The sequence below is a fragment of the Hemitrygon akajei genome, chromosome 6 (assembly GCF_048418815.1).
Source record: "Hemitrygon akajei chromosome 6, sHemAka1.3, whole genome shotgun sequence".
NCBI lineage: Eukaryota > Metazoa > Chordata > Chondrichthyes > Myliobatiformes > Dasyatidae > Hemitrygon > Hemitrygon akajei.
In genome coordinates, this window is record NC_133129.1 from 152,925,417 (window position 1) to 152,947,054 (window position 21,638).

Here is a 21,638-nt window from a genome sequence, read left to right on the forward strand (position 1 = left end):
AAACTTGTAGACTTGGGGATGGTGCCTGAGGACAAAAAATGAAAATGCTGCACTATGGTTTAACAAAAAAAATGTCAACAAGGGAAATGCAGTGGATGAAGATCCTCTGGGCATCCTTCTGTGCTGTATTTTAGGTTTGTCATCAAGATTGAATGCCAGGAAGCAGGGGCAGAATAGATGGACTTCAGGCTCCAAACCCCATGTAGTCTCATGCAATGAAATATGAACAAGCCGAGCTCCTCTTGATTACTGGCTGCCTTCCTCAGTTGATGAATCGTTGTTCTTCCACATGGAACAACAATTGGAAGATTCAAAGTAGTTCAGGCATAGGATGTAATCAGGATGGAACTTAAACATTCATCATCAGGAGCGGCTTGGTTGACCAGCCTGGCTGAATCCTGAAGGACAAAATGACCAATGGGTTATGAAGCTATTTGATCAAGTCCTTGCCAATCTGTCTGTGGCAGCAACATTTGTCTTTGGTAGCATTGGTAGGAATGATTATTTCAGCAGCCTGAGGTACCCGCCTACTTCAAGCAGGCTTCAATAATACTTGTGCCCAAGAAGAACATGGTGACCTTCCTCAATAACTATCACCGTGTACAACTTAGATTCACTGTGAAGTACTTTGAGATGTCGGTCATGAAGCACTCTGACCAATAAGTGATCTGGATCTGTTCCAATCTGCCTATGTCACAACAGGTCAACTGCAGATGCATTTCAATCAGCTCTGGAACACCAGGTACTCAGGTAAGATAGCATCGTGCTCAGACACAACGGGTACTCTGGGTCCGATCAAAGCTGTACTTGTTCACCTTGTACGTCTTTTTTTATGATTGCAAGTCACTGCTGGATACAAAGAACATCAAATAATGCAGGACTCTAGCGACCGAGCTGTACTTAATGCGTATCGCTGTTGTGTTGTTGCCTGGACCTGTGTGGTGTTTGACAGTGTGTTGTCTATAGTGATTGCAAGACCTTGTATGGAAATTTGAAAGTATTGATAATCATCTTGAATGATACAATTAAAATGAAGATTTGGAGGATGCAATCATCAAAAGCATTGTCTGAATGCAGCCCATTATCTGCACTAGGTGTCTGCGCTGATTTAATTCATTTATCAAAAAAACATGGCGCTGTACACCGCTTGAATCCCTCCGACAGTGACTATTAGGAACTAATACAGTTTTATAGTCCTGTAGTAGGGTTGTTAGTGTTCTAATTTATTCTGTATTTCATTTAAAATACATTATTTGTTACTCAGTTAAATGGTAGTTTGTCATTTTTATACCCTTTTAACTATTCCCATGAAACTTCAGTGAATTGGCGCAGCCATTTAACTGGGCCAAAATGTACTGGTCCTGAAGTGTCCCAGTTAACCTGAATCCACTGTAACTGTCAACAAGATGACAACAGAAAATGGCCATTTTGATACAAGAAGATACATTGGGGGTCTGGATCACGGTAAATACAGAGACAATTGACAGATAAATTTGTTGAGAAAGGATTTTTCACCTCTTTGGAGCCAAAAAAGGACTCCATCTATCCACTATAACCACCTAGGCTGAATGATTCTTCCTGACTTCATCACTTTTATTCTGATGATGGCACCTTCTATACCAGTGTTTCCAACATGTCTTTTTTTCAAATCCAGTATTCCTTCTATTGTGGTTGCTACAGCCTTTAAATGTCTCTTGTTCCACTTCTGGGATTTCAGCTTTCGTCCTTCCTTCCATCCATGAACCCCTAACCCATCCATCTTGTGCAGATGTTCCATCCCACCAGTTTCCACATTTAAAAGATGCCATGACTACCCTGATGCCAACATCTGTCTTCACTATTCTGAAAGGGCAGGTGCTTTCTCAGCATCCCAATCTGCTCGATTGCCATCCTTCACCTTCTAAAACAATCTTCTAATGCAAGCAGAACAGATCCAACACCTAGCTTTTCACTTTCTCCTTTCCCAGCATCCAAAATTTCAAATGTTCCTTTCAGGTGAAACGGTCCTAATTTAATGTTTTCCATCTGCTGTACATAATGCTTGTGGCATAGCATGTTGATTCCACAAATATGACTCCAAGTTTCCTTCTATTCATTTAATTCTGTTCAATGAGGCACAGTGATTTCTTTTCAAGGCAAAGTACCTCCTTTTTGATTAGGCACTATACAGCCTTCCAAACTGAACAATCAACTGTTTTTTAGATCAAAATCTATGTTCATTTAAAAAAAAACTGAAAACAAATTTGTTCATCTTTAATATCTCTCTGGACCCATGATTTACCCACCTCATTTGACTTTGCACCAGCACCCTACTATGGACTGAAACTCTGCAACATTGGACCGTTTCAGAAACATTCTCTTTTGGTTTTCTGACACCTCATCCTTTTTCCACATCTGAACTAGTTTAAAAAACACTTGCATCTCAACCCACAGATGTTATCCAACTGGCTGTGCATTTCTGACAGTTAATTTTAAAGTGCAGATCTGGTTAAAACTATTATCCAAGATCTTCAATAGTGTCATTAGAAGAGATAAGACACAATTCAAATGCACTACTCTTGCACATGCTGTGTACAATATGCAATAAGTTGTAATTTTTAAAGGAAACAGAAGAACATAACAATGAAATATCTTCAGACTTTGAATGATCTGATCAACTTCTTCACATGAGGGCAGTGAGGCAAGTAAGGCCAGTTTTACATCAGTGGTGAGGAAGTGACTGGAGAGGATTCTTAGGGGGAGGATTTATTAACATTTCAAAAATCATGGCCTGATTAGGGACAGTCAGCATGGCTTTGTGCAGGGCAAGTTTTGTCTTATGGAACTGACCAAGTTTCTATTTTGAAGAGGCGATTGATAAGGGTAAGGTAGTGGATGTTATTTAAAATGATTTAGTAAGGCATTTGATAAGGTCCCTAATGATAGGCTGATCCAGAAAGTTAAGATCCATGGATCTATGTGATGTAACAGTTTCAACTTATAATTTTTGTTTAAATTTATTCATTTATGGGATGTGGACATTGCCAGCTAAGCCAGCATTTATTGCCCATCCCTAGTTGCCCTTGAGAAGGTGGTGATGAGCTGCCTTCTTCAACTGTTGCAGTCCCCGAGGTGTGGGTACACTCACATTACTATTAGGGAGGGAATTCCATGATTTTGGCCCAGCGACAATGAAGGTATGGTGACACGTTTCCAAGTCAGGATAGTGAGTGACTTGGAGGGGAGATTTCCAAGTGGTGGTGTTCCTAGTTATCTGCTGTTCTTGTCCTTCTAGATGGTAGTGGTTGTGGGTCTGGAAGGTGCTGTCTAGGAGCTTTGGTGTGTTGTTGCAGTGCATCTTGTAGATAGTACACACTGCTGCAACTGTTCATCGATGGTGGAGAGATTGGATGCTTGTGGAAGGAGTACCAATCAAGTGTGCTGCCTTGTACTGGATGGTGTCAAGCTTCTTGAGTGTTGATGGAGCTGCACTCAGCCAGGCCAGTGGGGAGTATTCCATTACACCCCTGACCTGAGCCTTGTAGATGGTGGACAGGCTTTGGGGACTCAGGAGGTGAGTTACATCTTCAGAATGCTTGCCCAGAGATTCATGACCAGTGATGTTCTGCAGTAATCAGAGCTGGACCTCTGCTGTGTAACTGGATGGAAATATAGATGGGTTGGTTTGTGGGTGTCACAAAGATGGGTGGATATCTGGACAATGGAGAGGGCTGTCAGTGGATACAGTGGGATACAAAATCAGTTACAGATATGAATGGAGAAGTGACAGATGGAACTTAAACTGAGCAAGTGAGAGGTGTTGCACTTGTAAAGTCAAACAGAACACAGAAGAGTACAAGTCCTTCATCCCACAATATTGTACCAACCCTTTCACCTACTGCAAGATCAATCTGACCCTTTCCTCCCACATTACCTCCTCCTCCTATTTTTGTTTCATTCATGTGCCTACCTAAAATAAGACCATAAGACATAGAAACAGAACTACACCATCCAGAGCCTATTGAGTCTGTTCCACCATTCCATTATGGCCGATTTAAAATTAAGCCCATTCTCCTGCCTTGTCCCTGTAACTTTTGATGGCCATACTAATTAAGAACCTATCAACTTCTGCTTTAAACACAACCAATGACTTGGCCTCCACAACCATCTGTAGCAATGAATTCCACAGTGTCATTACCCTCTATCTAAAGAGATTCCTCATCATCCCTGTTCTATAGTGATGTCCTTCTATTCTGAGCTTGTTCTCTTCAATCCTAGACGCACCCCCCCATTATAAGAAACATCCTCTCCACGTCCACTCTATCCAGGTCTTTCATTTTTTGATGGGCTTCAATGAGGATTTCCCCTCATACTTCTAAATTAATTCAAGGTCTAGAGTCATCAAACACTCCTCATACATTAACACTTTCATTCCTGGTTCATTGTGGTGAATCTCCTCTGGAACCTCTCAAATACCCAGCACATCCTTTCTTACATAAGGGGCCCCAAAACATCTTGTAATGCTCTAAGTATGATCTGTCCAATCCTTTATAAAGCCAAGCATTACATCCTTCCTTTCTAGTCCATGATAGTTCTCTTAAAATAAATGTTGACATTGCATCTGCCTTCCTTACTACCAATTCAACCTGCAAGTTATCCTTTAGCGAATCCAACACAAGGCCTTCAAGTCCCTTTGCACTTCTGATTTCTGAATTTGTTACCTACTTAGAAAATGGTCTGCAACTTTATTCCTTCTGCCAAAGTGCATGACTATGCACTTTATTACATTATATTCCATCTGCCACTTGTTTGCTCATCCTCCCAATCATCTACATACTCCCTGCTTCCTCTACACTACCTGCTCCTCCACCTATCATTGTATCATCTGCAAACTTGGTCACAAAACCATCAATTCCATCATCCAAATCAATGACATATAATGTAAAAAGAAATCTTCCCAAAGCAAGAGGAAAGAGCAAAGAGGAAATGGCAGGAACCATAACAGCGGGAGCTTGGAATCCAAGTTCATCGCTCCCTGAAAATGGCCATGCAAATAGGCAGGGTGTTAAAGTGTTTGACATACATTCATTGCCTTCATTGGTCATGGCATTAATAATCCATATATTCAGGGGACTTCTGAAAAGAGGACTTCATGGCATGCTTGGCTTCACTATTTGGGACATTGATTATAAGACTAAGCAAGTTATGTTGCAACAATTATCAGCTAAGCCACATTTAGGATATTGTGTGCAATTCTGGTTGTCCCATTACAGGAAGGCCGTGAAGGCTTTGGAAAGATTGCCTGGCTTAAAGGAATGAGCAGCAAGGGGAGGTTGGGCAAACTTGGATTGATTTCTCTGGCGCATTAGAGACTGAGGGGAGACATGATAGAAGAACATAAAATTATGAAATGTAAAGACAGGGTAAACAGTGAAAATCTTTTTGTCAGGGTAGAAATGTAAAAATGTCTAATACTGGAGGAAATGCATTTGAGGCGGGGGGGTGGGTAAGCTTAAAAGGAGGACAGACTTTCTCTTATAAACAGAGAGAGTGGCATGTCATAAATACATGAATTCTGCAGATGCTGGAAATCCAGAGCAACACACACAAAATGCTGGAGGAACTCAACAGGTCAGGCAGCATCCACACAAATGAACAAATAGTCGACATTTCAGGCTTGGATCCTTATTCAGTACTGGAAAGGAAGGTTCCTGGAACCAAGGGTAAAGGCAAATATGATAGTGGCATTGAAGAAGCTGTTTGACATACATATGAATGTGCAGGAAATGAATGAATCACATACAGGAAGAAGAGACTTATTTTAATTCAGCATTGTGTTCCATTGTGAACCAAAGAGCCTGCATCTCTGCTGCACCATTCTTTGTTCAGAAATACAGATGAATCTCTTAAAACTTGATATTAACAGACTTATTATTCACAAGAACGTGTCCTCCAAGTAAAGTTACTTTTTGTTAGCAGAGAAGTATAGCCAAGGAATCTGATCATATGGTACTGGTTAGGGTTAGTGCTTCGCGATCAATAAAGAAGACTTGCTCAAGAATAAAATTTTAGAAATTTGACTCTGTAACTACCCAGCCAGGAGATGGAATTACAGGCGTACCTCTCACTATTTGTAATATTGAAACACATTTGTTAATTAAGGAGATTGTCCCCAAAGAGTCAGTAGTATTACAGTGAAAATTTACCATCTGGGACATGCTCTCTTCTCATTACTGTCATGGAAGGAGCCTGGACACCCACATTCAATGATTTAGAAATTGTTTCTTCCCCTCCACCAATTTCTGAATGGACCATTAACACTACCTCATTATCCTTTTCCTTTTCCACATGATTTATTTATTTTTGTAACTTGTAGTAATTTTTATGCTTTGCGTGGTATTGCTGCCGCAAAACAACAATTCTCTTGGCATATGTCAGTGGCAATAAATCTGATTCTGGGTAACTCAGCCTTAGCCAGGAGGAAAACATGGAATAATGATTCAGTGATGCCTGGGGCTACTGAGGTTTGCTGCAGGTGAAGTTCCTCTGCCCTGCTGTGCAATGACCAAAGAGTGTGTCTTTTCTTGTGCACAATAATTTCTCACTGAGAACCTTAGGGCAGTAATTTACCCAGCCACAGCCGGAAGGAATTGTCAAAAGGAAGTCCAACTTCTAGAGTGATTTTCTTTATCTGTTTCTAACCAAAAGCAAAATTATAACATTGCTGATAGAAATTAAAACCACACACCAAAATGGTTGCTATTCTTAAAGAGATCAGAAACATTTTACTTCACAATAGCTTCTGAGATAGTAAACCGTTTGCTACCAGACTTAAGAAACAGAATATTTATGTCAGAGTTATGAGGCAGAGGAGGTAAGACTATTTACTTATATTTTAAATGCAAATTGAGATTCAAGTAGCATCAAACATTTGTATCATCAAAAGTTTGATGCAGTCAACAGGGCTTTTTAAACTCGGTTGTGGGTCAAAAAATATTCCTAGAGTGAATGTTGAGGTAGGCCACATTTAAAATAATTTACCTGTTATAATCCATCTCTCATGAATATTTTTAAATGAGCATACAGCACTTTGTCTCTTTTTCTCTTACCCCTAATTTCACTTTATCTAGCAGACTAGCATTAATGGGAAGCAAAGATATGCAGGGTATTTAGAAAATGAGATGAAGGCAGATTAAAAATTAGGTGAAATATTTATTACCACAATATAATCATAAGTCACTCATTTATTCTTTTGCAGGCTGCAGATGGAAACAACCAATAGCAATAGCTTGCATTTCTGGTTTTTAATTTTTAAAAAAATCAGTGAATTCCTTATATTTTTTGCTTTAAAAATGTTATTTAAACACATTAATTTCCCAATGATGAATATTCTATTTATGAATTTTCAGTGTAATACAACTGATTTTTTGAGGATAACCTTCTTAATTAACAAATGTGTTTCACTGTAACAAATTGTGTTCTACTCTATGCATAGGAACACGTTTTATCGAGTGCCACTAAAGCATTTTGCCTAGGCTCTTTTAATTATACGACTACCTGATCAAATGTTTTCTGAACAAATTGAAGAACAGCATAGAGAATATTAATTAATATTTTGCACACCATAGGAATTCATCAGGTTTTGAAGTTTTGAGTAGTTGAGGCCTCTAACTTAGTAGAGAGTCTGAATTGAAGAATGGACTATGAATGGTACCTTGCATTCTATTCTGCATTAATACAGCTAAACCTCTTCCTGCAGACCTTCAGTAGGAAAATCCTATTTGTAACAGCCAAAGTGACAGAGCAGAAATAGATTAATTGTCATATGATTTTTGCTTTGTCCTGCTATCACCTCTTTAACTATAGATTCCAGCACTTTTCCAATGACTAATATGAGCCTCACTGATCCATTGGTTCTTGGTCACTTGCTATTACTGGGTTGTGTTTAAGTGTCTTCCATCATGAAAACTGATCCCAAAGAATCTCTGTCACTTGTTTCTTGTTATTAATTCCCAAATCTCATCCTCCAAAGGTTACTCAGTTATTTTCTGCTATTTTCAATTAGAAGCTCTTCTTGTCAGATTTAACTTACAATTTTGCTTGCTATGTCTTCTACCTCTTTATAATTCTTTCCATTCATCTTGTGGATTCTAAATTGAAACTAACCTTCTCAACACCGTATGATAAAACTCTGATAATCCGGAACTGTGTTGCTCAGAAATTGCAATGGTTCTGCATCTGATTCATTCAAGTCCAACTGTCGAGTGGTGTCAAAACAATGTCGACAAGATGAAGGAACTGAACGTAGACCTCAGGAAGGGGAAGTTGGGAGAACACACACAAGATCTCATTGAGGGATCAGCAGTGGAAAGGATGAGCAACTTCCAGTTCCAGGACATCAACATCTCCGACAACCTCTCTTGTAAGCACATTGATGCAATCATGAAGAAGGCACGCCCATAGATCAACTTAATTAGACTCTTGCAAATTCCTACAGAAGTATGGTGGAGAACATTCAACTAGTATGGAGTCTCAAATACACAGGATTACACAGACTCAGCCAGTTTCATCGTAGGCACAATCTTCCCCCCCAGTGAGGTCATCTTCAAGAGCAGGTGCCTTAAGAAGGACCATCCATCATTACAGACCCTTACCATCCATTCATAATACTGTCATTGAGGAGGAAGGTACAGGAATTTGAAGGTCCACACTCAATATTTTAAGAACAGCTTCTTTCCTTCTGACACCAAATTTCTGAATGGTCCATGAATCCATTGACACTACTTCATTATTTGTCATTTGTGCTAGTCATATATTTTCATAATTTATAGTAATTTATGTCTTGCACCATACCGCTGCCACAAAGCAACAAATTTCACACCATGTCAGTGATTAATAAACTTTTTCTGATTGCCATTAAACTCAATGTGTTCACTGTAAATGTTACACTATTATATTTATTACCCTACTGTGTAACATCTAAATACTGAACTGAAAATATGCTCCAACATTTTCAGCCCTAATATCTAGAGTACTGGATTATCAGAATTTTCCCTTTTTTAAAAAAAAATCTTTCATTTTGTTATTATCCTTAACTCCTGTACTTGACCACACTGTACCCTTTTCATAGGACAATCTAATCTTTCCCTTATCTTTGCTGAGATTTATGAAGTAACTCTTCTAATACCTCTTGCCACCACTGAAGTAATCTTTTTTACACTTTAGCATTTTCCCGTCTCTTTGGCCAACCCCATCACAAGCAAGAGATAAAATTTGCTCAGAAATATTTTTCAGCACATTAACTGATGACTAGGATGACAACAAAATGTGGGGGGGGGGGACTATTTGTGTATCCATAGAAATTTTACCATTTTCCAATGGCTTTTCAGTGAGTGAGTGATGGATAAGCCTATATGTATTTACATGAAGAAAGAACTCAGTTCCAGGCAGAGGTTCTACTGGAGTGAAATCACAGACAATGAAATCAATACTTGAAGCTGCTTTATTCAGATGTCTGTGCAGACATTTTGGATCGGTACAGAACAGTAATATAGATCTGCAGCTTATAAACATCAAGCTCTGAAAGCAATAAATAACTGTCTGGGTGTCCTCCAGATGTGAGGTAATGAAAGACCAATGGCACATCTCCAGGGCCTCGATATGATGTAGGCCTCACATCTATTTGTCTGTACAGCTTTGCACGGACTCCAGAAAAAAAAAAAGAGAAACCTTTTGAATTTTCTTGGCAGCCTACCAGAGATGTGGAGTATCATCACTGATCATAATTATTCCCTTACAAATGTAACTAATTCAGTGCTCATTTAGATTTTATTTTAAGTATCCCAATTTATACTCACAGATTTACTTTAGACAGGCTGACTTTCATCCAGCTTCTTCAACAATGAGAGAGAAAAAGAAACCACTTGATTTCACACACATAAGTATTCGTAAATACTGCGCTGCACATCAATCCTGGTGACATTGGCGGGTCACAGCACTGCAGGTTAGTGATGCAGTTACTAAAGAAGCTGCATACCATCCAAAGACTGCACACTGCTTATGCAGGTTCTTAGAACAGGATGGAGTCAAAAACTCTGTTGAGCCTAAATACAAGTATGTTAAAAGTCCATGTATATTTTATTTTAAGACTTGTATAAAATACAATCCCCGATGACAGTTCCTGTCTTATTAGGAAACTCATAATATATGTTTTATGGTCTAGTAAGAGATTTGCTGAACAATTGCTTTCCCACTAAATACTGCAAATTATTGAATGAACGAAAGTACCAATTACCAATGTAAAAGCAGTTTTGCTTGTTGGGATACAATCCTCTGGGAACTGGATCAAGGCATACCTAATTCAAACAGCACTTCAATGGGACTCAGATATTGCACCTACAGGGTCACTTTCATTCCAAGCCTGGATTTGAAATGGCGTGTTAATCATTCCCACTGTACCATGTCTCTCAAATGAGAGTCCGAGCAGTGAGCATCAGCAAACTGCTTTACATCAGAGCCAAGCCCACCCAAATCATTTCTAGCAAGGATCATTTAATAGCCACTAGCAGCAGGAACGCTTCCAACACCTGAAACACTGCAGCTGTGCAACAGTTGAGATCGTGCAAGTATAGTTCATGGATCCATCTCGCAGTCTTCTAAATAAATCAGAAGGTGCATTTTCGCAGTAAAGCACCAGAGTGGCTCCAAGCTCAATTCTTGTCTTCGATGTGTTTTGATGTCTCAGAAAATTTGGCAATAAAACCTCTGCAGAAGCATAATATTTTTTGATTGGAACTTGTATTTCTTTAAGAATATTGCCAGTCACTACTGACTGACAGCCTGGAGCATTGCATTTGGAAATGCTGAATGAGAACGATATCTAGTTTGTCTATGGCTCACCCATACACTATTTGGCCTGCTTTTATTGTTAATATCACATTATTTCTGGAGAATATATCAACTTAACAAGAAATACTTGATACCCAGGAAACTATATCCTATGAATCAGTAACTCAGGAGGATAGAGGAGTGGGGAGAAGACAAGATTTCATGTAATATTATACATATACGCAAACGGACCGGACTCCAACTATTCTCATGTCAAGAGTTTATCACTCTGCTCATCTAACACGATTTGAATCAAATTCCCGCCACTTTAACTTAGAGATGATATAGCCACAAAAATTCTGTTCTTCATCATCTACTATCTGAAACTGAAGCAGACTAACACTACATTCTGTTCCACCCCAGTTCTCCACAATGCCATGACCAGCTAAAGGGAGACTCTGATAACCCAGAATCTGGGGAATAGGAAGAGTGTGCAAGCACTGGGGCCTGTCCCATCCCCAGCGTAAGGGAAGGGAGTGCAGCGAGTACCACCTGGTGATCCACTACGATTTGTGAATAATGGATTACTGGAGTTATATTGTACCTTCACCTCAACATAACTCATTCATTTCTCCTCCTGTCACACCTACAAAAGTGACCAAACATCTCAGTGAACCATCATCCTGCACCACCATTAACTTGATCTCACATAAAATGAATCCCCTATCCCAACTCTCAAATGACCCATTCTTGCAGATCCACATTAATTCTTGTGCCACAGCCTCTATCACCCTATCACAGACGCTGCAACTTTAGCTGGCACTGCAATCCCCAGAAGTGTCAATGAAAATCATCAATAATGGTGTACCTCCTATCTACCTCCTCTGTAAATAGTGTAGTCTCTTATTTATAATCAAGATGGTGCACCACCACAGTCTCCATTGAGGTTGGGTATCAGATTTAGTTAGTTTTTAGGAATTTTGTTAGGTTCATGGGGATGGTTTTTGGGACAGAGAGGAGTGTTAGGTTAAGAGATGTAGGGGAATTGGAGTTCAGGCCAGAGTCTAAGTCTCTGCTCCACGTTCACAGGCCAGTGGTGTGGTGGTGGTCGGATGTTGGGCTGGCAGATTGGTGAGGATGTTCAGGGACTGTCATTGGCAAGTCTGGTGCTTAAGGCCTGGTTTTCAAGCCCTCATCCAGGGTCCTCCATCATCATCCGTGAGTCCCTAGGTTGACACCAAAGATTGAAGCCTGAAATCAGATCAGAGGTCTAGAAGTCAAGGACTGATGGCCAATCGGATGTCCAGAAGTCGAGGTCCTAAGGCTGATCGGAGTTCCAGAAATCAAGGGCAGAAGGTCAGAGTCCAAAGAGTGCAAAGCTTTGTGAGTCTGCTTGGGAGGTTAGAGACCTGTGTATGTGAATCCAAGAGACCGCTGGAGGCTGAAGATGGCTTGGCCTGAGGTTAGAGGACTCTGTATGTACATTTGGTAGGGAGGGAAGAATATGTTCTGTTTTGTCATGTTCCATGTTGTTCTGCTGATCATCATTGACACTATGTTGGCACCAGAGTAAATGGCGAAACCTGTGTGCTGGTTGTGCATTTCATTGCATGTTTCAATATACCTGTGATAAATCTGAATCTGAAAATTTTAAAGACATTTCAAATGTAATATTCTCACAGTGTCTTTAGGGAGCTATACCCTAAACTACAATATTCCCTTCCCAAAATAACCTGATATATATGATTTATTGGTAGATTTCAGAAGTTGTTTCCACTGATAGGTGAGACGTGAACTAGGGGACATAGCCTCAAGATTCGAGGAGTGTAGACTTAGGGTGCAGATGAGGAAGAGCTGCTTTCCCCCAGAGGGTGGTGGATCTGTGGAATTCTCTGCCTATTGAAGCAGTGGAGGCTGCCTCAGTAGATACATTTAAGATGAGGTAGGATTGATTTCTGCATAGTAGAGGAATTAAGGGTTATGGGGTAAAGGCAGGTAGGGGAGATGAGTCCTTGGCGAGATCAGCTGTGAACTTATTGAATGGTGGAGCAGGCTCGACAAGCCAGATGGCCGACTCCTGCTCCTATTTCTTATGCTCAAATTTTTCTGTTAATCAATGTGGAATGTTTCAGAAATTAGGGATGTGCCATAAAAGGCAAATACTTGTTTTTTTTGCTATTGGTGCAGTTTGGTACTTGAGATGCACAAATCAACTTCGGTGTCCTGAAGAAGGGTCTCAGTCCAAAAATGTTGACTGTTCATTCTTATCCATAGACGCTACCTGATCTGCTGAGTTCCTTCAGCATTGTGTCTGGTTGCTACCAACTTTCAAAGTTCATGTTAATCTTACTGGGAAAGTTGAAATTAACTATATTCTTCTTGTTCAAGTTCATTTGCACCTTGATTCATACGACATTTCTCAGTGATTGTTGTATGGAATACTGATGCAGAAGATAGGCAAAGGATGAATGGAAAGAACAATTAAATGGGTTGTTTTCACATAGCATTTAGTTAAAGTTGGAACTGCTTAACTTCTGGCAGCTGGTCTATTTGACATCTTGTCAGCCTCAAAAAATCTTCACTCAGGAAAAAGAGGATACAGGATCATCCAAGTAAACCATTCTGCTTTTAGAATAGAACAATCACATACAGCTCTAGACTTCTGCTAAGTACAGTGCAAGTTACCACTTACCTCAAAAATTCCAGAATAAAATTAAGATTTTAGTCGCATGAAGTATATACAATATTGTAAAAATATTTGCTGATGATGCTTGCTTACGTTTTATTCAATTAATCAATAATGTTTGCAGAAAGTGAAAAGATGTTATGGCTTTCCATGCTTGAGAAATAAAGTCCTCTTAATCCACATGAACTGTAATAAATTGCCATTAAATCTTTATGTTCCATAGATTGGCAAGTTAAAATATTTTGATCAAACACCAGAAACAAAAAGGTAGATTATTTCAATTTAAGTAAAAGCCTGTTTTTTAAAAAAGATAAATTTGTTGATAGCCTTTCCAGATAAATGAATAGCCATTGACTACTTGCAGACAAAGAATGTAATGTTAATTCTTCAAACCTCCACAGCATATGTTCGAATCACAGAAAGGAGCTAATCATTTAATTTGGCATGCCATCTGCAGCAGAAATTAGAGGCACAATCTGACTTCAAATTTCTTTTTTAGGATTACAAAGATATTGCACAATTATGCTTCAACCAGAAATGAACACAAAGCACACATACTATTAATCCTTGTTATGACTTATTTGGATGGATAATGACAGAAGATTTCAAAATAAGGAACAACAGCACATGGCAATAATCCAGGTCAAAGTCCACCTTTTTGCTTCACTTATAATTGCAAAAACAGAAGAATTTTTTGAAAATAATTTCCTGCAAACTTGCAAAATAGGATACATGAAAACACAGTAAAAATTTTACAATTGTGTGCAAATATTACCTATATTATATTTTATATGAGAAACAGCATTGTGAGGAAACCAAACAGCTCAGCATCTTGACAGTTTGCTCCGGGCAGATGGTCTCATGTTTTGAAAGAATCCCTGTCGCTCAAAAAACAATTAAGAGGGAAATTTTCCATATCCCAGTTGGTACACTTTAGCAATAAAAATTTGTGATTTTGCCAATGTACAGAATTTTAAAATTTAGTTCCTCTTATGGAAATAGGTTTTCTTATTAATTTTGTAGCAAATAATATGAATATCTTTGACAAAGGATTGCATTATTTAAAAAAACTGGAAGAACACAGTAAAGCTTATTGTTTATCTATTAAGTTTAATTGCTGAAATAAAATGCCTATATTATGTAATTTAATGCTAATTCACAAAAAATGATTAAAAATTTTATTCCATATTTGGCAGAGGTTATACTGTATGTGTGCTTTAAGAACTTTAATCACATCTAATAATTTGGCTAAACTGGCTTATAGTCAGAAAGCACACTGTAGTCCAAGTTCATTGTTCATGCAGCAGGAATGACACATTACTATTAACTTGTTTGTTTGTTTATTTTGAGATATAGCATGGAACAGGCCCTTCTGGCCCAATGAGCTCACAACATCTAACTACACCCTTGCAACAGATAACTTACTAACCCATACATCTTTGGAATGTGGGAAGAAACCACAGCACCCAGAGGAAACCCACAAAGTAATGAGAAAAACATACAAACACCTTACAGTGGCAGAATGGATCCTGGTTTGCTAGTGCTGTAAATCCTTTCTATCATTTCCTGAAATCTGAAACTGGAGGTAGCACCCCATCTGGGCCAGAAAAAAAAATCCAAAATAATTTTTCTGAAGGAATTGGATTCTTCACATGTAATCTCATTTTCCAGTCTAGAGTGGCTATGTTGAGTTATCATGGTGTTGTATGCCATTAAAAGCTCAAATATACGTCAGTCAAGAAAGCCTTGCATTTGTTATTCATTTCCTGGCTGTTCTTGTTAAACCAGTCCTGGTATTTTCTGGGACGGAAGCCAAATGCATTTCCACAAGTGGAAGTTTGGGTAGACTTTGGAGGGATTTAAATGTTATTGGCACTCAGGCTCCTAGCATTTGAGGATTATCAGCTTGTTATTGAGACAGAGACTGAAAAGAACAATCTCTACTGGCTCCTTGAGACATTCAATGCTCTTGCCATGACATTTTTATTGCAAAGTTGAAGGAAACTGCATTACAGATTAAGTCAATCCAACAGCTTAAGGCAAAATTTTTGGAATGGAAACTCCGACAGGCTTCTGAAGACTAAGGTCCAACATAATACTCATGGCATAAAGAACACACTGTGAGTACAAAGAATGTAGGAGGAACAATAACTCACTCATAATAATGACAGGTGTAAGTTCTCATTGCAATCAAAACCATCTACTACCCAGGGCTCATCCTATAAAGAAACAAAAAAGAAATAGAGCTCATCAAACACAGGACGGCAGTCTGTGCCCAATGAAGTGAGAACATTGGAAAAACTCCTCAACAAGAACATTCTTTGCTCTACCCAATAACAATCTATCCAGCCCAACCTCACCCTACATCACTATGACAAGTAGCTGAAAAGGCCACATACCAACTAAAAAAAGCAACAAGGCCTCAGAAACAAACAGTACCCTTGCAGATATTCTAAAACTTAATGAAAAGGACTTTACTAACTCATCTCCCATGTCCGAGGAGCTGAGGATAAAAGAGCATGCAAAATGGAAGCTTAGAGATGCTCTAAACATGACAAACTTCAGGAAAAAAATCTGATTAAAATAGAACTCCGATAATCTGTGATTCAATGATTCAGAAATCCTTATGGTTCAGAATCTGGCTCATGAGGTGAAGGTTGCCACCGTTCCTTCTCACTCACCAGCATCACCCTCCCTTTCAATGTATCAGGTTTATTGGAAAATTTATTATCCTATGTAACATCCCAAAAAAGTAAATTCAAAAATATGTTGCAACATTAATAGAAATAATACTCAGATATCTGGAAAATATGCTGGTGCAGTATAACCAAAGTCACAAAACTGCCATATTATCACTGACTGTACATTAACTTAAAACAGGTCCCACTAGTTTTGCCATAGGTAAAGCCATCTTCCAAATGGCTTTTCCTCGTGGCCATAAAGCTGTTCTGCTGATCTGTGTGGATTGCGTCAATCTCAGGCATAATGGAAACAATCTTGTCTGTATATCTACTTTAAGTGAGATATGTTCATTCCTGACTGAATATACCTCTGACCGTGTCAATCAAGGGGAACTATGGAGCATCCTACTCACATTTCACAGCTTGAAAAAAAGTCATCTTTATCTTAAGACAGCTTGCACAATGTGATCTTAACCACTGTGATCTAATGCCAGTTCACAGTATTGCTCTAATGCTATTCACAATACCTCATGCTGCATTGATGTATCTCACCTCCAACAAGCTTCCCGCTAGAGTAGATCTGATCTACAGGACACATGTCATGCTGTTCAACCCCAACCTCCTCTGCGCCAGAACCAAGGACACCCAACCTCAGGAAAAATGCTGCAGATTGCAACTGAACCATGTATAGTGGCTGAGCAACGAAACACCTTTGTCTCATTCACCGAAGCACAGGAGAATTGTCTTACACTAAACATCCAAGGAACAAAAAGGTCCTCTTCCAACTTGCTCCCAAGTGAAATAACATGTCCAACAATAAAGATTCATAATATGATCCTGGAAAATGAAGACAGTATTGATTATGAAATTCACAATGCCTTTGAAAGTCTGAGGAAAAGATTGCTTGAAGCTTAGGCCCTCAAACCCTGTATAAGGTGCATGGACTTTGGTGATCCTGAACCTCAACCTTCTGATGAAGAGTCTCGGCCTGAAATGTCGACTGTTTACTCTTTTCCATAGACATTGCCTGACCTGCTGAATCTCTCCAGCATTTTATGTGTGTTACCCCATCTGTATACCTCTGAAGTATGGACTACCTACAGCAAGCATCTCAAAGCACTGGAGAAGTATCACCAATTCTGGTCTCTACAAAATTCACTGGTATGATAAGCAATTGGATATCAGTGCTCCCTCCCTGGGCAACAAGGTCCAGACATCGAGATGCCACATTCTTCACTTGCCCTGCGTGGACCCCCAAAGCCAAAACTCTTTTCTTAGTTCCAAGATTATCAAAAGAAATTATCCAAGGATTTACTCAAAGCATCCTTGATCCTGAGGAATCTGGAACCCTTAACTGCTCAGAACAGAAGAATAGATCAATTTAATATCATCGAAAGTATGCGGTATATATCCTGAAATTCTTGTTCTTCACAGACATTTGGAGCAGTATTTGGGATAGAACTGAAAACCAAGTTCCTTCATCATGAGCACAGAGAATCCCAATACAAATGGAAGTAGTGATCATCTCCCCCAAACCATTCACCCTGTTAAGTACCTCCTGCACCATCGAAAGCAGAGTCCAAAGATTCCACGTTAGTCTCCTCTGCCTCCTTAGACTCCACAAACTGAAGTGAAAGCAAGACATTTTTGGCTTCAAGGGACTGCATATGAAGGAGGTACCTCAGTCAGCAATGTTGTGTACAACAAGATTAACTTACAAATGATTGAAGTCAAACTAATTGTTTAGAATTGATTCTGTCTATGAAAGTTATAACAGCCCTACAGGATATCACTGACACCACCTCTTGCATACTGACTTGGCGAAGTGGGGATGCCAGAATTCTATGTCAACATCCCAGCATATTGAGGGGAAGTGTAGACAATTTCACTCTTGTTACTGACTTGGACTTTTCTGTTGTTAACTATGGATGAGGTAATTAACTTCATCCAAACAAACTGGTACATTTATTTTGTATTATGTTTCAACCAAAAAAAAAACCCCTTATGAAGCAAGTTTCATAAATTAGCGAACATGGATGCTCAATTCAGACAGAACAATTCACCATGGTCTAAATCAGGGGGCCCCCCCACAGACGAAGCATCATAAATACTATAAACTTCACAGATCCTCCCAGATACACAGCTCAGGAGCAACTAGGAGAGAGCTAGAGGGAAAATTAAATTGAAAGCAACATTTTTAATTTATGAAGGCACCAGACAGAGGACCACTGTGAACAAGTTGGCAGATACTTATGAAATTTGTATGATGTGATCTTTCATTGAAGCACCGTCAACATTCAATACACCCCCAAGAGTACATGCTAAAAAAACAGAAGTGAGCAGGATACTTCACGTTTCCGTTATTTTGAAAGAAACTACAAACTCTAGTTCATATCTAAGATTGTCACTGCAGATTGGATTAAACACAAGAATGCAAGTTTACTTACTTAGATCATATTAAACATTAATTTTATTAACTTTCAGCATCTACTTGGCCAAGTAACTTTGAAGAAGAGGGCAGAATTTCCAAGAATTTCCTTAAAGCCTTTCTGAAAAATATATTATAGCTTCCTCCCTTATCCATGACTGCTCAAGATGACAGTTAAACAGTTAGGTAGGCGCCAAGCACATTGTGCCTTGCCTTGAAATGCAAGCAACAGAAGAATTGTATAATATCTAATCTACTCACCCACCTAGCTTGTCAGACTCCACCTATCCAACAGGTGATAGAGGGCAACAGTGTAGACAAAGCTAATATACACTCAGTAGCCACTTTATGAGGTATGCCCCGTATCTAATTAAATGCCAGAGAGTGTATGTGTGTGGTCTTCTGCTGTTGTAGCTCATTCACTTCAAGATTTGACAGGTTCTGCATTCAGAGATGCTCTTCTGCACACCACTGTTGTAACATACAGTTAGTTGAGCTACTGTCACCTTCCTTTCACCTTGAACCAGTCTGGCCATTCTCCTCTGACATCACTCATTCACAAAGAGAGCTAACACTCATTGAATGTTATTCGCACCATTCTGCATAAACTCTGGAGACTGCTGTGCATGAACATCACTGGAGATCAGCAGTTTCGGAGATACTAACACCAGCCCACCTTGCATAAACAATCATTCCACAGTCAAAGTTACTTAGATCACATTTCTTCCTCATTCTGATGTTTGGTCCTCTTGATTATGTCTGCATGCTTTTATGCATTGAGTTGCTGCCACATGATTGGCGGACCAGACATTTGCATTAACAAGTAAATGTACAGGTGGTCACTAGGTATAGGTAAGGTTGCATTTGTCCAACTCCACTTCTCCCCAACCTGGCTCCATCTGCCTATCAACCTCCTTCTCACTCCTGGTTCCATCCAATACCTGACAGCCCTTACCTCTCCCCCTTTCTCTGACCTCTTTATACTGTCTCCCTTTGACACTCTCAGGACTGAAGCACAGTCTCAACCTAAAAGATCAACCATCCCTCTGCCTCCACACATGCTACCTGACCCACATAGTTCCTCCAGCAGTTGTTTTACTTTTTGCTCCTTATTACAGCATCTGCATTCTTGTGTCTCTAGACCAGGGGCTCTCTACTTTTTTTAAAATGCAGTGAAGCCTCACAATTAACGGAAGCGTCCCTGTGGACTCCAGGTGGGGAACCTCTGCTCTGGACTACTTCCAGGTTCTCCAGTTTCTTTCCACATCCCAGAAGGTACACAGATGGGAAAACTATCCTGTTGAAGACAGGTGGCAGGAGATTTGGGTGGAATTGATGAATATGTGAGCAAAAAGGTCATTAGAAAATAGGATTGATGGGATTACTCTGACAGCTAGCTTAGACTCAATGGGCTGAATAATGTCCAATGTAATAGGAAAATAACATACATTAAAAGATTCAGATTCATTTATTTATCATATGTATATTGAAGCATACAGTGAAATGCACCGTTTCTGTTAACAACCAATGCAACCCAAGGATAGGCTGAGGCAGCCCGCAAGTGTTGCCACACATACATATCTTCTGACAATGTTAAGCAGAACAACAACAGCAACACAAGCCCCTTTCATCCAACCTACTCACTCAAATGCACAGACAGGCTTCCAACCTCTAAACAGGCCACCTCCAGGCTCACAGAAATTGGGCATCCTGATTTCTGGACATACTGAGCAAAGTCTTCAACCACCGGACCTCAACCACTGGACTCACTAACTTCAGTCTTCCGCCTTTGGACTTTGATCTTCAGTATCTACACCTGGACTTGCCGATAACAGGACCCGGAACAACACGTCTGAAACTCTGATCTCATCCAACCTCACCAACCAAACGGACATTATTGGGAACGCACAAATTAGCAAACAGGGTGCCCAACAGTTTCCCTTGACTCGCGGCACAGAATGAGTTAATGCGATTTAACAGTTGATAAGTACAACTCTCAGCTTTCTCTACAGATCTACTGAAAACAGGTCGTGCAACAATACAGCACTGGCCAGAACCAAACGGTGAAACAGAGCCAATCAGTGAACCTGCTGACCCCAAGGATTCTTCTTGAGGTGTTCAAAGCAACCTTGGTTTCATATGTGTGGTCAAGAACTATCTTTGGGGATTATGAAGCCTCAATCACACTAACTGGAGTAGTTTGCTGAACACCAGCTCTATCCCGAATTAACGTTCATTTTCAAATCTGAATCCTTGTCAATGTGATTTTTGCTGTTGTGATTGTCTTCATTTTCGCCTCACTGTTCCTTTGCCATCATTCCATCCACTCACTGCTGTCATCAACATCCAATAGGCACTCCCAGTTTATGTTGATTTTTAAAATTTTAATTTAGCCCCGTTAATGATGGTAAATATGCAAGGTGATGAAGCCTTGAATTCTAACCCTGCTAAGAAACAGAAACTACAGAAAGTGCATCAATACGATGTTACATACCCACCCCCATCAGATCAGCAATGCCCCGTGTGTCTCATTTCTAATACAGCACTGTACTGTCCAATGAAGCCATGAAACCATCAAGATTGCAGGAACACTTCTGCAAAAGACACCCTGAAAAGGCTACTTATGGTATTACTCAGTCCCAGAAGATGAAGAAAGCACTTGAATAGCATTGCACACTTGAGTCATTTGCTAGGAAAGCTAAAAATGACTGTAATAGTGATCTCGTTGCTTTTTATAACATTTCCAAAATGACAGCAAAGTACAGAGAGTCTCATACAATTGGTGAAAGATGAATAATGCCTGCTATATCATAAGTGTTCACCACTGTTCTCAAAATGGATCCCAGTATTTTAAAATCAATTCCCGAGTAATAACTCTGTAGCTTATTGTATTGACAAAATGAGTGAAGACATTGAGTATCAACTACACAGAGCTACACAAAAAAAAAAAATCAGAATTTGGGATACAATTGGATAAGTCAACTGCAAGACAATGAGGCATTGCTAATGGCTTATGTTGCTAACGGTAATAGAAAAG

At 39.5% G+C, this 21,638-nt stretch overlaps 1 protein-coding gene across 3 annotated transcripts in view; it reads right to left on the reverse strand.

Moving 5' to 3' along the window:
* The window catches only part of LOC140729623 (uncharacterized), a 71,188-nt gene that overhangs the window by 19,696 nt on the left and 29,854 nt on the right, over positions 1–21,638 (reverse strand). Inside the window, exon 1 of one of the 3 annotated variants that reach the window (XM_073049587.1) lies at positions 15,649–15,712. The exons of 1 other annotated variant lie outside the window; for it this stretch is intronic. In XM_073049587.1, the coding sequence (XP_072905688.1) occupies positions 15,649–15,692 (44 nt within the window). In that variant the 5' untranslated portion in view covers positions 15,693–15,712. Of the gene's footprint in view, positions 1–9,836; positions 9,881–15,648; positions 15,713–21,638 lie in introns of those variants that run through there. One more of the 3 variants, XM_073049588.1, reaches the window with a different exon arrangement.